Below are 16,940 nucleotides of genomic sequence, written 5' to 3' on the forward strand. Positions count from 1 at the left end.
GTGTCCTTCACAGCAGACATGGAGCTTTGACTTACCGGACTCCCGTGTACGACCTCTCACTACTTCGCTCCATGGTCCTGCCCCGATGGCATTGAAAGCCTGGATCTGCAGTTCATACTCTGTCCACTCCTCCAGATCTTCAACTGTGTACTCTCTTTCCAATCGGTCATTAATAACCTTCGTCAGGGTGGGAGACTGCAGATCCACACGCCAGAATTTTATCCTGTACCCCACTGACTCGGGATTGCCATTATACTGTGTGTCGGGGAGCGGCTGGCAAACGACAAAGAAAAGCGCAATATTCCCATACAGAACACATTGCCAGGGCTCTCCAAACTCTATACCAAGGCAGTCTGAACTCCTATAAGGCCACAGGAAGGCAAAAAAGATCAAGAGGTTGATCTTCTGTTTTGTTTCACGACCTCTAAATTTCTGTGTTGCTTGAAATTTTCTTTTAATTTTTACCTTATTTTTGAACCAAATAGATATGCTCACAGAACTATGCCATTTGCTGTGGGTGTATCAACAGAGATGATATGAATACAATATATTTCAGAGCTTTGTGATTAATTATGGAAATGAATGATAAATTGCTGAAGCATGTGACAAATTCATTTATCGTACATTTTTTACTTTTTTTACTGACTCTCTGCCTACTCATTTATCAGCAGAGATTTATTCTAGTATTCTAACTCCCCAAGCAATTTCAGAGATTAAAATATGAAATAATTAGCCTACTTCATGAAGTTTAGAGTTTTTCTCCATAAAACTAACTACATGACGCCACGGATGACTGAGATTCAGTTCTGAATCACTGGGAAAGTTTGACACACATTAACATTTCACAGCTTAGAAGACTGTATCCTGCAGGCAAGCAGGGCTAGAAATGTGACCCTTATTCTGTAGGAAGGAAGGAATTCCCAGCTCCCAGGGGGACAGAGATTCACCTGCGGGTCTTGAAAAAAGAGATTAAACACTTTCAAATACTGATGTTATTAAGCATGAAAAAGGTGTATCGGGTCATTTTTAGCTGTGGCTGTTGCTCCTCCTGAACCCTGCACAGTTTGACTCATGAAAAACAGGCTTCCAGGTAGCACAGCAAGGAAACACAATCTTACAAATGTTTTAAAGTCTCTTAAAACAACCTGGAGTTAATTTTTATGCAAGATATGTGGGTCAGGATATAGAACCAAAGGTTTAACAATGAGGGCATGTTATTCATACGGTAAAGCCATGAGTGAGTTATGCGGGTCCTATCAAATCAACAGCAATGGCTTTTCCATGGATAGTGAGGTGACACCTTCCAAGTCTGATGTTTTGGTCTTTCAAGGTACAAAATTACGTGCAGTGTCCCATTGAGAAACTGAAATTATTCCTTTCTGGTGGGAGAAAAACCCTTTTGTTTCTAGCCTGATTTTGACTTTCAGCCATAATGAGTTTATGCATGGAAAAGCTAACATTTGGGCAAAAGGAAACCTGTGCTTCATCAACTTCACACCACAGTAACCCCAGTGGAAAATTCTGCCTAACAGGGGAGAAGAAAAACCATTCTGGAGCAGGTTAATTGCCAAGTAAATCCCAACGTGGCAACTCTGCAGGTAACTGAGACAGTCAAAGGGGCACAACAATGTCATCAATCACTGCATCTTTGCAATTAATCATTTCTTTCTACGTTTTATCACATAACTCCACGCCCTTGCACATAAATATAATCTTCCTACAGGAGTGTAATGTGCAAACTTTGCTGCCTTTGATCCACAGCTGTTCGGTACCTGCAGGATGATTGCCAATGGCCAGCGTGCACCTTCTGGGGACTGTTTTGTACAAAGCAAACAGCTGAGCCCTAGGAAACTGCAAATTAGCTCAAGTATTATATTCCTGTCCCACGTGTTGACCCAGACTGTGGGACTAGAGAGTCTCAAAATCCAAGGTTTTACACACAGGCATATATTCCCCTGATGAAGTGGCAGAAATGGTGGCAGTAGGCAATTTATGTGATTAATAAGGCACTTAAGGCAAGTCTCAGATTTTGGACTATTCTGAAAAAGGAGATAACGTTGCTGTTATTCCCCAACGCTGAACGCAAGGAAAAGGCACTCTGGAGCGCTGGCCTGACCCCCTGGGGAAGCAGCCGCGTCCCAAGCACCAGCACCCCGGCTCCCCTCGGCCCCCCGTTCCTCCTGGCCGGCTCACCACCCATCGCAGCCACAGGCTGGTCTCGCTGGCCGTCCGCACGGTCACGCTCCCGGGGGCAACATCTGGTGGAGCCTGCAACGTCTGGATGATGCGGGAGGGTTGGCTGAGCGGGCTGGAGCCCACCACGTTCACCTGCCGCATCCGGAACCTGGAGCGGAGGGAAAGACGCAGCGCACGCTGTAACAGCTCAGAGAATGACACCTCTCTTTCCAGAACAGGAAAAAAGATAGCAAAATACAAATTAGGTCTTTCTACATGTTCCAACAAAGGTCGGTGTGTGCAGGTCCCCTTTGTATTCACTGCTGAATGCTTTATGGTAACTGCTTTCAGATCCTCTCAGGTATTAAAAAAAATGAAAATGAGATTAGCTTAGGGTCTATTAGAAACTTAGGTATTTGTGTGAGAAATTTATGTTAATTATACCAAGCCTGATGAGCTTATGCGAGCAATAAGTGATTTTCTCTGGCGATGCTTGTACAATACATTCAGAAAGGTATTAAAATATCAAACTTTGGATATTCTCATTCCCTGTCAATATAAAAAATATACTAGTGATAACATTTCCCCTCAATTACTGGTTGAAAGAAGATGATTTATCCCTGTGCTGCATTTTCAGCCTTCCTGCACAAGACAGATTAAGTTATTTAATATGGATATGTGTCTTTAAAAAATACCCTGTCTGCTTGAAACCACCTCTACTACAATAGAAATCCCTACTGGGTCACGAAAGATTTAGAGAAATCTTTTTTTCAGGAAGCACAAAATAATTAAGACGTGCTGTACATTTCAGATACTCTCACCCGTCACAAGCAATTAGAGGAATCCAGCACTTGCACATAAACACATGACCTGTTCATACTAAACACTTAATTTTTGGACCTAATGACTGAGCTTAGGAAAAGGGTGAGCTAGTCTTCATAGCAGTGTTTATTTATCTGCTCTGATTTCCCTGGAAAATGCATTAAAGGAAACGCATTAAACAAATACTGTCCTTGATTTCACTCGCAAACATTGGCACAAAATATAGAAAAGAAGCTGGCTGATAAAGATGTGGTCTGATAATTAGCTCTCATGATGTATTTCCTCACTGGGTAATGACTAAAGCCGACCAGAGGACAACAAATCCATTTGGCAACAACTTTCTAGGTTTCAAAAAATTGTATAAAATTGCTCTACACTGAAACAAACCCAAAAGAGCTTGTATCTGTGCATGCAAGACAGAAAAAACCTGGCAAAATTCAAGGAGCTGCTTTATGATGAAAAAAAATCAGAGAAGAACTGGACACGTGAAAGATCCCAGCATAACTGGGATCATTCCAGAATTCAATGGATAGAAGAGAGAAATGAGATGTAGCAATAAAATGAACCAAAAAGTTTAAGAATAGGAAAAAAAAAGCCCACGCCAAATTCCTCATATACTTCCTCATTATTTTTTACCTCAAAGACAAGACAATTCTCCATACGCCTGCTAGGTGTGCAAGTCTTTCTTATTTTGCATGGACACGGAACATTGAACTCTGGTACGACCTGCGCTTTACTATTCACCTCTGCCTTTTCAGCTTTAAGGATCCACCTTTATGAGGAGAGCAAAATCTTCTCAACCTGAAGATAATTTTCCTAAACCTCTGCACCAGAAATCTCTGCTCAAGCTCAAAAATTTTCAAACAGCTTTTAGTAAATGTACAGCTCTTGAGGATGAGATGTAAAACACTGCAGTGGGGAGTTTGTGAGAAATTCAATATGTTCTGAGGCTTCTAAGGGAAGAAAATTAGTGTACCAGCACTGAATTAGTTGTAAACTATACGAGCTCTACTCGATTGCACCTACTACTAGTTCGCAACAGCACATGGGCTAGCTAATAGGCCCTTCAGCCAGCGCAAAATGGACAAGTTTCTAGTAAGCTCATTTAACATTTGCCACTATATCTCCTTGCAACCAGCCTTTACATTAGCAAGCTATTTCATGAAAGTATTTTTCATTAGGATTGAGTACCTCAAATTCTCAAATCTTGTCTATACTAAAGCAACACATCACTTGAATTGAATTGATTTAGAAATCAATCTTGTTTAACTGGGGTGCACCCATAATGTAGATTCACTTCAATCAGTTTAAGCACTGCATATATCTATTAAGCTTAACATGGTAAATTCTTATAAACAAAGGTTTCATTTAACTGATGTTACCAAATTAAGCTAAATCAATAAAACGATGTTTAAACTGATGTAAATATGTAATTACAAGTTTGCACCAGTTTAACTACAATTGATTTGTCACTGACTGATGTTACACTGGTGCACCCTTTAGATGAGGGAAGTCACAGGATATCAGGTACTCGTAAAAGCATTTCACTGTGCACTTGCATTTCTTTTTTAATATTACGAACTGTATTGTATGTAAATTACAATTAACAATATCAGACGAGTAATTTTAAGTATAAACTGTGAAAACAGCAAACCTGTTCCCTTTTGTTCAGATTATAAAACACAACCAGCTGTTTCTGATTAGGAAAGCTGTTCCATGCTGCTATTTACTCATTTTTTTCACATTGCAGCTAATTACCTGCTGTTCTTACCTGTAATGAGTGTAAGGAGTAAGGTTCGGTACCTCCAGCATCTGAGCATCAGGTTCATTCTCCACCTCACGAAGACTCACCCACTCCTCTTCATCACCCAGTACACCAACCTGTATGTGGGAAAGGTAAGAAGGAATACAAAGCAGACTATATATAGATATATATAAAGAATTATATATATAACCTCTTTTGCAATGTGTGTCATCACAACAGTGGAAGGACAAATGCTTTTAAATACATATTATGCAGTTAATGTTAATTTAATATTAATTTTTATATGACGAGGCACTGGTTATTTGTAAAGCAATAACACAGCCAAGTTAGCCAAGTTTCCTTGTATCTGTTGGGACTTCATTGGGATCCTCTAATAAGATCTATTCCAGAAAAACACCGTGAGAGCGCTAATACCCTGTTCAATCTCGCTGCCACAATACAGAAGTATCAAGTAGTAATGTAACAAAATGAAAAATAGCTTTGATAATAACTCACAGGAACTGATGCATACTAAGTAAGTCTCGATGGAGGCAAAATGCCACAGAAATGAAGACAGAGAAACAAGAACAAAGTCAAAGGACAAAAGTGTTTTGACCTCGTCTGCTGTTCTGCACTTAGGCCAGACTTTTCCACGTGCAATCCTTTGTATTAATTAATCACAACGTGTTGCCCAACACAGCTACGGCAGTGTTAGAAGGGACAAAACGGTGATGAGAATTGAGGGCGTTACTTTCCGTATAGCTTTCTGGAGATAAAACGAAGATGAATCGGGACTTAAAAGGAAGTCAACAAGGCATGACAGAATGGTCAGAGTCTGGCCGGGGACCCTCCCAGAGGGCAGCGGCCGTAGGCAGGGTTGTGTGTGTAAAAGCCACGGTAGGAGCGTGCAGAAGGCGACAAGAGAGGTGGGAGACGGTTGGGCTTCACTTTGGAGATTCACAAGTGCTGAAACACAGGGGATCTTGGACGAGACTCCCTGATGTAACTCCCTAGCACTGTGCATATTTAATCTGGTGTTTCGACCCTACCACAGAGGGCAGTACCTGCCGTCCGATTCCCTCACCCTGCTCTGGTATCCGCAGTCCCGGGCTGCAGGATACCGGAGGGTACACAGGCAGCTATTCCCTTTAGTGTCTATTTGCAGACTTAATATCCACGAAGATGCCTAATCCTTTTTTAACCTGCTGACACTATCTCCTCCTACAGACTGCTGTGGCAACAAATTCCAGAAGCTCACAACCCACTGTGTAAAGAACTATTTCCTTTAATCTTTGTTAAACAGATCCCTTACGAGTTCTGTATACTAGTTACAGCCATAGACACTGTCAAAGCACTTGATAGGGAATGTAGCCCAAAGTATCTAGCATACCCAAGTACTTCAAATAGAAAATTAGGTTTCATTCAGTCTTTCTTTTTTTTTTTCCCCTTCAGGAGAAGCAGCCTGATTTATTTATAGATGTTTTAGTTCTTCGCTCACCCAGGACTTAATGTGCTGCATATTTATGTTTGTGCATGAAGAAATGACACAAGGAAAATTAGGCCAAAGAAATAAGTTCTGCATTGCACTGTGAAAAGAAGCCTCTGTGATCTTCCTAGCAGAGGACCTCTTTCATGGAGGGATGTGGTTGCACAGGTCTTGACGGGTCTTTCAGTCTTGCTGGTTATCAAGGACACTGCCACACACCAAACAACATAGAAAATAGATGTCAGTGAAGATTATGGGCCTTTTAAAATTCCCAGTCCCAGCTGAGCTCCATAAATTTTAGTAAAGTCCATGGATGAAGAAGCTTCAATGAAGCAAGTTGAGACAGGTCTGCATGGTAAAACAGAACAGCCCCGAACTGAACCCAAAGAACAAAGAGATGATAAAGAGAATTTAAAAAAACAACAACAAACCTACATGAACAAAGAAAGGAAGAGAGGGTTGATTTCAGTCAAGGAAACAGAGAACACTCTTGATTAAAAGAGGTTTTGATTAATACTGTAGAAAGTCTATAGTAAATGCTTATTTTTGCAAAACTCCTTGCTCTTAACAGCAGCACCTCAAAGTGCTGCAGTAATTGTATAGCAACAGTCCGCAGTGCTTTGCAGGCTGCAAATAATTTCCAGTAGTGAAGTTGTCGTCTTCTTGTATTCTAAGAACAGTAAGAGCTTTTAAAAATATTTCTTGCATAGTGGAAAAAAAAAAAAAGACCCCAGGTTTCAGTTGTTATGCAGCAGCAGGCAGGTCATTAATACACATTAAGGACCACATGGTTCAGACCCAGAGGCCCACAGGGCTGTGAACAATTGACATTGACTCAAGCTTGAGAGGTGTCCAAAACCCCCCACCTGTTTTGCAGCTACACATTTACCGGCTGGCTGCAAAGGTAGAAATATTAAGGATCTTTTACTGATGGAGAAGCAGCGAAAGCTTCTATGTGCCCAGGACTACGGCAAACCCCTCCAAAGCTCTTCCAGGAGACAACTTTCTGTTGTGAATGCTCTCCCTGGTAGGAACGACGGAGGCAGCGTAGGAAGAAATGGCAGACACCATCCAAGCCTGGCATGTTGGTTGTTCCCAAGTTCAGGAGCCAGCTGGTAAACGGGTGACCGCTACCTATACTGGGAGGTGGGGGACCCTGGGCAAAGCGGGAGCACAGACAGTCCCAATTAACTGCTTTTAGACTGATATTCTGCTGAAAGGTAGTGACAGAGAGGCAGCAAAAAAATCAACCACAGGCATAGTTCTGTGGTTCAGCAAAAATTTTCAAGAAAAATAGATCGGGAACTTGCTTTAGTCAGAATAATACCTTGTAATGTTCCCAGGATCTGGTGTCAGCATTTGAGAAACTAACTCCAAGTGTTAGATCTTCTATTGAAATCAGTAGTATATTTTAAGAGAGTGCTGCTTGTCTGGGGAGTTTTTCCAAAGTAAGAGGACTGAAGGGTGCCCAGCTGTAGGGTAGCTTGGTGAACAGCCTGGGGACTTCTGCATGACCTCTGACTTGTGTGGCCAAGCAATTCAAGGCCAATGTTACTCAAAACAAGTTTCATTTATTTAGCAATAAACTCAGAAATGAGTCTCGGAAGAGACCCTTCAGCGATGGACTTTGGTACTTTTAACTTCCACAAGATCTACAGTAGATTCCAAGTTTCAGGCTCTTGAAGGAAAAGGAAATTATTTTTGCTGAAACACTCTGATGTCAGATCAGAGGAAACATATCAGTTTCAAGAATCAGAGTACAAAGGGATTCCCACAGGGCAAAAAGAACTACGGGCAGTGGTAAGGATAAAAGAATCCTTTGAGGGGCAAAAGAGTCCACCATGAGCCGCTCTGCATAAAATAAATGTAGAGGCTTCTTTCTTGTAGCTGTTTTTTTGGATAACAGTGTATGCAAACTTCAGAAAAGGATTATGTTTGTTGACAGATGCACACATATTCATGTGTGCATTGTTTCAGGAGGCAGATGAGAACACCAACTGCTTTTCTGTTACCGTCGGCATAAAAACTCCTTAAGAAATGCACTCTGCATCTTAACAGTTCTCTGTACAATTGGGCCACAATCCCCAGGAGGCCCCAGGACTGCCACAGTAAACACACCTACGTCCAAGGAGACCTTTTGTATAACTCTTAGTAACGATCAGCCATCGCAAGTTAGCACATATTCATTCCCATCTCTCAGCTGTTCCCAAGGCATTACATTCAATAAAAGGGCATATTCATTTATTATTACAGAAATGAGACAGTATAAAACAATATTGGAAGTGATGTCAGAACCCTTTACTTCTCTATGCATTAGTTTCTCCATTTCTAAAAAGGAAAATGTTACATATTTTATAAAGTGATTTAACATTTTCTGGTGGAATGCACTATATAAGCAAAGTTGCAGAATTCTGACATAAAAGAAACAAAAAATAATTAAAATTTGGAATGAAAAAATCATTTGCTGCGATATTTTGTATAAGACAGTAATGCTTCCAAAATTTTGAACAGTTACGAAATACTAACTGCAGGAAGGGAAAACACAATGTTTCTGTACATTATAGAGGTACGCTGTGTTCTACTATAGTTCAAGATATGTCAGAGTTTTCATTATAGAGGTCCATAACTCACACATTTGAAATCGCTTTGGGAGAAATTTGGTTCACAGGATGTCAGCCTGGGTGCAATTTTTTTTCTTACAAAATCCTTAAATTGATTCAGCCATTTTTGATTTAAAGATTGGCAACAGCATAAAATTGTCAAGAGTTTCAGACACTTATTTACCAGCTCTGAAGTAAAAACGACACCAAGAGAATCACCTCATACAATGGATGAATCCTATCTGGGTCACTGACTTAACCCACAAAACCAGATAAAGTCACGGTTAAAGTTACAACATCTTTCCCAACTCACAGCTTTACAAGCGAATACAGTGGTAATGCTTTAAAGATTTTACTACTTTGAAACTCTGCTACTGCTCACCATGCTATTCACACAAAATCTCTCTAAAAACAGCAGAAAGGCTTTAAGCAAAAACTCACTATATTAGCCCATATACTCATGGCTCCATGGCTTGCAATACCTCTTCATAAGTGGCCTTCAGCCGTTCCACAGGTCTTCTGCTGGCTGCACAGTAACATTAATCACCAGAAAAACACACCAAACTTGGCAGAAGTTAGCCCAGCTTTTCTAGTCAGCCACTGGAAAGCTTGATGCTGTGGACCGAGCACCCACCAAGGCACAGTCTTGATGATATCATTCATGTACTTCTCCTGACAAACTCCCAGGAAAAATTCAGCATGAGAAAAACAAGCTGAAACTGGATTGCAGCAGATAGAGGGTGCAAACATGAAACCACGTGAACAACAGCAGGGATTCAAAGTCATTCTTGGTTATGAATTGCCAGAAAAAATGTCTACAATATATATTCTAAATGCATCTCAGAGTACAGGATGATTGGAAGGATTTACTGAAATTCTTTGGGGATGAACATGTTACCTGTGAATGTCAATACCACAAGACATTTACTGCTGGTCCCTCTGAACAAGTGTCAGCAGAACCTTTATATTACATTAGACTCTCTTCTCTTTAGGTTATGTTGTATGCAATGGAAAAACAACATTAAATATTTTTTTAAATAGCATTGGTACTTTTTTGTAGTCTGTTTGGAAATTCAGTTTCCTCCAGTCCTCTGAGTCTAGATGGAGAAGAAACAGCCTAGTGATTTTTAAGAAATCCCTTCAGAAGTACAGAATGTAGCTTCACTAGAAACACAGAAATGGGATTTTTAATGCTTGATATTTCAGTATCTACCAGCACTAAAATCTTAGACCTGATTCTCCTCTCACGTTCATTGACATAATTGAGAATTAGTTCCACAGTGGCTCCCGTGAATTTACACTCCAGAACAAAAAGCAGAAGCCAAGGCCAGATGTACAAAATTTCACGTCAACTGGAATTCCCAGCTGTGTCTTTCATCCAAATTGTTCATGAAGTATCAGACTTCAAAAATGGCACTTGTCCAAAACGGAATACTTGGAACATTTTCTAGACCTGCCCTTATTCAGGAAGCTTTCTGCCACATAAAGGAACAAAGAAGAAAAACATGTTGGTGGCAGGTTGTTTGCATGTGTGAATATAAAATAGCTGAAGTTTGTCTGTAAGGACTCAGGCATTCAGACTAAAGGGTATATTCCCAGTAGAGATGGAAGAGAAGACACAATATATAAGGGATGTCCAATGCAAAGCTATCACCCAGCTGTACAGAAGGGGACACAGATGAAGTGCACGACAGTACCAAGTATTTGTTGGTCATGTTTTGTCACGAACCCACCACCAGCAGAAGTACCAGCAGAGGGAACGGACCTCTGGGGGAGATCGACCCAGTTCTCCTTCCAGGAGGGATCATGCTATACAAGGTCTTAGTACACTGCAACATATTTTTTTCCCAAGCTATTAGCTGTTTTCAGCTACTCTGCACCTTATTGCAAATTTTCAGAAAGGCTAATGGTCAAAAAATTTGCGAATGGATGGCGATACAGTCCCTGTACCAACTTGGACAGCATCTTTATTCTCCAATTCAACTGATCAATTGCAAAGTACACTAGAACATACAGATACGTGTTTTATAGTTAAATGTGATCCTATCACTCAGCAATACCACCTATTTTAAAATCAGTGTGCAAACCCACACCTTAAGTGGCTTTTAATTTAATGCTAAGGCATGAAACGCTTAACAGTGCGATTAAAAGCTGCACAAGGCCCAGCGAATGAAAGATCCAGAAGGAAAAGAATCCTCCCTATATTTCTGTTTAGAAAATACTGTTGTAGGTTGGGTATAACCACTGCCCTTCAATCTAACATAATCCTAAGGAACAATTATGGTAGCCTGTGCTAAAATACAAATGTTGCAACAGTAGTCTGCATCCCAGCGCAGACATACCACTGCTTAGAACAGACTACATGAAAGGCAAAAATGAACACGGGGGTGTCACTGGAAGCCGTTTTGTGAAAGCTTGTGTGTCTTTGATCACTGCTCCCGCTACCATGTTCTCATCCCCACCCCTTGCAATGGTGCTCTTCTGATCACACACACAGCCTGCGCAAAGAGTTGATCTCTACAAAAACTCATTTGTTCTTGGCTGGATCAAGTCTCGTAGCAGCACCGGGGATGATCACGCCAGAATCAGTGCATGCAGAAGGCAGGAGCGAGAAAGTCTTGGTAAGAGTGATGGGGATGAGGAGAGGGAACGGGACCAGGACAATGAGAGCTCTGGTTTAGATTGGCTAAAGGTGCTGTGAAATTGCACTTTAAGAGAGAAAGAGTTTGAGGGGACTGCTGGCAGAAAGGGGCTGTGAACAAAGGATTATATGCAGCTGTCATCCTGGAAACAGGATTTGCTATACCCTTAAGGAGTCACCAACTTCTCTGCATACCTGAAAAGATTTTTGTTAATCATGTGAGCAAGAATCTTCTTTTTTTTCTTTTTGTTAATCATGTGAGCAAGAATCTTTTTTTTTTTTTTTTTTTTTTTTTTTAAAATTATATCCACTCGGAACAACATTCCAAAGCTAAACAGTGAGGTACGGTGCAGAAGAAACTTGCAGGGTAGCTGTGGTGAAAAGAACTGCCCCAACTCCAAGAAGAATTTGACTGTCCTCCTTCCCCAAATGGAACAAATATTCCTGGATCCAGGATCTATCAGAACCACTAACCCCTTGACTTTTCTAGCAACACATGAGATGTTGATGAGGGTTTGTGAACAAGATTCTCCCTTCTCTCCCTGCACACCAAGAACCTTTCAACCACTATTTGTACCCAGAGCTCTTCAGGGATGCAGGTAAACTTCATGGTAATTATTATTGCAGTTTTAAAACATTCAAATTTATTTCACTTCAGTGGCGTTCTGCAACTCACAGAATTAACAAATTCCTAGCAATATCAATGCAGTGCTCCAACATAAAAATGCTCCTCAGAATGTGCCAAGCCACCATATTACAGGATTTCAGTGTTTAATTGCATAATATGCAATAATGTGTATGTAAACGGTACAAAATGTACCGACATGTTCACAACAATCTCATTACCAAGTGAAGTGATTGTATCAACATGTCTCAGTGGTGACGGTGATTTAAGAAGTCCAACATTTGGTCTTAAAAACAGATTATATTATTTATAAAGATCTGTGGGTGGAAAGGAAGAAGCAAAGCTCATCTGTCAGGAGAACAAATGAGGAATATATAACTCCTCCAAGGCATAATGACAGCAGAAAGAGGGATATTGTTTAAAGCTGATGAAGAAGAGAATTCATCCTATTCATATCTAGAGGCCTGGATAGAAAACCTCGGTATATTCCATTACAAGATAGAAAAATACACTCAGTCTCTCGAATAATGGTATCTTTACTGTTCAGTGCAATTCTTTCTATAATTCTAACTCCACGAGATAATAATTCCAGGTTTCCATCTGGTTTGAAAATACACCTAAACAGAACCTAAAGGTTTCAAATCTTTTTTTAAATAAATGGATGGACTTAAGCTCTGCTGTATGTGTTGCTTATGATGCATCTGGTGCTCTTTTGAACATAAGCAAAGTTGCTTTACAAAAAACATGTGAATTATTTAAAGGATAAGCATTCTTACATATATATTATATATCATATTTTTCTTTTGTTCTTTTGAACAGAAGTTACAGCATTCATATGACCCTTTTCTCACTGGCTACCACAGACATTTCTCAGCTAAGCCTCTCGAGCTCCCCTGCATTCCAACCTTTCCAGGACCCCCTGAACAGCTACCACCAGGCCATTTACTGAAAAGCTTTGATCCAAAGTTGGACTACAGTTTTTAACTCCTCAGAAACTTTCTTAAGGGTTTTTTTGTCAGGAACATACCTGGCCTTCGACTATCCACTTGGAGATGGAGGTTTTGCCGTCATACCCTGGCCGGAACTGAAGCGTGGCAGAGCGAGGGCTGATGTTGGAAATCACCAGGTTGGATGGAGCACCTGGAAGCTCTGAAGAAACAGAAATGTAAATGAGAGGTGGAAATGCTCTCCGTCTAGGGCCCAGTAACACAGGTTGACATTCGGTGTTTCAGTATATAAAATGCCTTGGTAACAATTATAATAGAGCAAATAGATTTGGTATTTTTTTTTTCTTTGTGGCAGAGTACTACACACAGCGTTACTGTTTTTCTGCTCTGAGCACGCACCACATTTTTAAGATCAAACGAGAAAAGAAAGAGCCCATCTACAGAATTACAGCTACTATTTTAGACAAGTTGCACAACCGACAAAGCGTGGTTGCTCGGAGGAAAGGTACTTCCCAGCTCCAGATCTGCCAGTCACTTGCCAAGTCACCTAATTCCACTGTACTGTTTTTGCAGAATTAAGTGACAATAATTTTTACTAACTTCTCAGGGTGCGTACAACTTTAATATACTAACAACAGAAAAAGACTCTAATTTTGGGGTAGCATATGGGGAAGATTTTGTGACTCTTATATTGGCCTATAATAGATGGGGTTTAGAGGACATTTCTGATGCCTGAATAAAGTAGATGATTTTTTTTTTTTAAATTTCTGTTCCACATAAAGAGGGTGACCTTCTACAAGGAAAAATCTGCAGCCCCAATCAGATCTTTGCCTCACATCAGTCAAGCTTACAGCAGCATTTACATTTTTAATATTATCTGAATTATCAACAAAAGCAAGCCCAGGAAAGAGATTAAATATAGATTGTTTAGAATAAATTCCCAATAGCACCTGCATTCATAAGGAATGGAAATTACTGTTAGAATCAGTAATCATTCACAATGTTGTACTATGTGCAAATGCAACAGGCAAAAAATGGGCAGCTTTTTAGCATATTTCAAGTATGCATGAATACACAATATTTCTTGATTCTTACTTCACGTTTGTGGGAACTATGATCGATAAACTAACCCTGACCAAGTAGGATAATGCTGTTATCTGGCTAACAACAGGGAGCATGGCATCGATCCAGTCTACAACTTGTCACAATTACCTATGATTAGGGAAGAAAAAGACAAACATAATTCAAGACATACAGAAAAGTTCAAAAATACCGGAAAAGGGAAAAACTGGATTACCATCAGTGATGTACAGTAACTACTCCACTTTGGAAAATTCTACTTCTATAGCCTATAAATTAACTGAAACTGCTCGTTTGAGGTATGAATTGCCTTTTTAAGTTTGCTTTCTATACTGGGTGAGGGAAAGTAGAGAATTTTAAAAACAAAATGCAAAAAGGCTAAATTTACAGGTACTCAGTTACATGGTAACTCAGACAATGCAATACAGCGCTAACTCCTCCCAAATCTTTCTCAGGCCACGACTCTCAAACCCTATAAATAAGATTTCAGTTTCATTATACAAGTGTCCTTTCATAGGTGACATAAGCTATACTACTTAAAAATGGAAAAACCTTTCCCTTTTAACATCATCCAAACTTTATTCTTCCCCTAAAGCAACACTTCTTGAATTGATTCAGGTTTCATTCTTATGTTACTTTGTAAATGTCAAGAGATTCTGTGTTGTATCCACTTTATTACCTTGTTGGTTCCTTCTGCCATCCCTACAACTTTTCTTGTATTTGTATTAAACAGCCTCAACTTTCTGGTAATTTCAAACTGCAATTGTGGTCACGTTAACTTTTTAATCTGTCCTCAAATTTGATTTTAAATTATGTTGTAAAGAATTCCAATGTTTTAGAAATAAAACCATTTTTATTATTACCGAACCGAAGTAATTTGTGATCTTCGGAACATAGCAACATGAAGAATCAGCCCATTTTGATTTGTTTCGTGCAGTTTCACCAACCTGGGGGCACACCAGAAGAGATGGTGGAGGACGTGACCCATCCGCTCCCTTTTGCGGTCACAGCTGCCACCTCGATTGTGTAGGTGGTGAGAGACGACAGCCCCGTGATCTTGTACTCCAGCGTCGTGTTGGGCAGCGTGCGGGCAAGACGAGATTCATTCCTGCCATACACCTCCCAGGAGATCTGATACCCTGGAAAATAATTACATGGAAGTCAGGGGGCCATAGCAGTGGTGGGAGCTACTTTTTCTTCTATAGCATGGTTATACAACCACCCAGAGACTGGTGAATTCCTGCATCTGCAAGATTTGCTGGTGGTCAATGGTGGTATGACTTGTTTATTACTCTGCTCCACTGTGGTCACCATTTATAAGCAGAAAAAAAAAAAAAGTTGAAGTAAACACTGGCTAAAATACCCAAGTATTTTTCTAATATTGTTATTTCCAATAAGCAGCTGATGTAGGTACTCCATGGGGTATCGTCTGCCCACCAGGTTACAGACGGGGGAGGACATGGAGTCTCAACAGACTCTGTCTTTTTTCTATGACGATACAGTGCTTGCTATGAAATGGCTAGGAAACCTGGGGATAATCTCACAGAAGGGTGGACTTACATTCTGTGAACTTGGCGAAGCAAATAGGAAGAAACACCGGAAAATATAACATCATCTCACCAGCTGGAATATCTAATTAAAAATCTATATGTGCTTAGCAGGGCTACTCCCTTTCCAGGCTGAAGTAACCTTCACTGCTGTATATCCAGAAATACTTACAAATCTGACAATAACAATCAGGCAGGAACATTGTGGGAATCTTCCAGGAACTGAAAAACCTCTACTCCCCACTGCTTGTTCCTTGCACAAATCCTTTAGCAGGGTGAATCATTATCCTTCCTTTCAAAACCATAATGTAGCCAATGTATTGTCCAAAACTGCACTCACCCTGACCTCCATATTATTCTTCTATCATAACCAGGCTTTCCTTTTTATCACTTTTATAACCATTTGCCTTCCAAGAATTTTTGAAACTTTCTACTGTCTGATTTGCTCAATTTTACCTCCAAACCTGCTTGTCCTCCCCCTGCCCAGTCCCACTTTATTCTCGTTCGAACCCATTTGAACCTCACTGTGCCAGTCTCCGGAGAGTGTCTCTGAAAAGTTTGCTTGATTGCAGCTTTCTTTGTGATTTGACTCGGGGGGGGGGTGGGTGGGGGAAAATATACATAGCTCCTGAATGCCTGTGAAATGGAAGTGAGTGAAAAGGACTAGCAGAAAGGAACCCCACGGAGCGAACCATGCACGAGGCAAGCTGGCTAGAGAAACTCCCTACTGGGCTCCTGTTCCCATCATCTAAGATGAGGAATTTAGACCAGCTGGGGGGCTTGAGGTTTCCCCCTGCTGGTTTTGAGTTGTTTTTGTTTTTTTTTAAACATGATAAGCTGATTAACACATACAAATTGACACAGCAAAATACTTTATGGTATTGATCAACAGGGATACATCATCTTATGAGCCAAAAGCACGGCAAGACAAATATTTCTGTGAGAGTTTGAGAGGTGTGAGATGTTATCCTTCCTCCGGTGTTAGCTGCCGTCACTGACAGATTCCTGTTAACCTATTTTTGCATGAAAATGGGCTCAGAGTACTCACATAGTCGCTAATTATGTTTCAGGTGAGGGGGCAGTGATAAAGAGCAGTGATACTTCAACCATTTCAGCTACACCAAAACCACTTGTTGGAGTATGCACTACCTAGGGGTAAGGGAAAAACTCCAGAATGCTCATCCGAAGCCAGTTTTAAGTAAATGTCTGCATGGGAATTAAGTAAGTCAGTAAATTACCAGTATCTCAGAGACACTGTGGTGGTTTTACGCTC

The 16,940-nt window shown here is 40.5% G+C and overlaps 1 protein-coding gene across 2 annotated transcripts in view; it reads right to left on the reverse strand.

The window, feature by feature from the left end:
- Nucleotides 1-16,940, reverse strand: part of SDK1 (sidekick cell adhesion molecule 1) — a 417,916-nt gene that overhangs the window by 81,162 nt on the left and 319,814 nt on the right. For both annotated transcript variants that reach the window (XM_075058380.1, XM_075058379.1), the window contains 5 exons: nt 15,068-15,259; nt 13,121-13,242; nt 4,769-4,878; nt 2,194-2,344; nt 36-273 (listed from right to left, as the gene is read on the reverse strand). In XM_075058380.1, the coding sequence (XP_074914481.1) occupies nt 36-273; nt 2,194-2,344; nt 4,769-4,878; nt 13,121-13,242; nt 15,068-15,259 (813 nt within the window). The remainder of the gene's footprint in view (nt 1-35; nt 274-2,193; nt 2,345-4,768; nt 4,879-13,120; nt 13,243-15,067; nt 15,260-16,940) is intronic.

The sequence above is a fragment of the Buteo buteo genome, chromosome 27 (genome assembly GCF_964188355.1).
Source record: "Buteo buteo chromosome 27, bButBut1.hap1.1, whole genome shotgun sequence".
In the NCBI taxonomy this organism is placed as follows: Eukaryota; Metazoa; Chordata; class Aves; order Accipitriformes; family Accipitridae; genus Buteo; species Buteo buteo.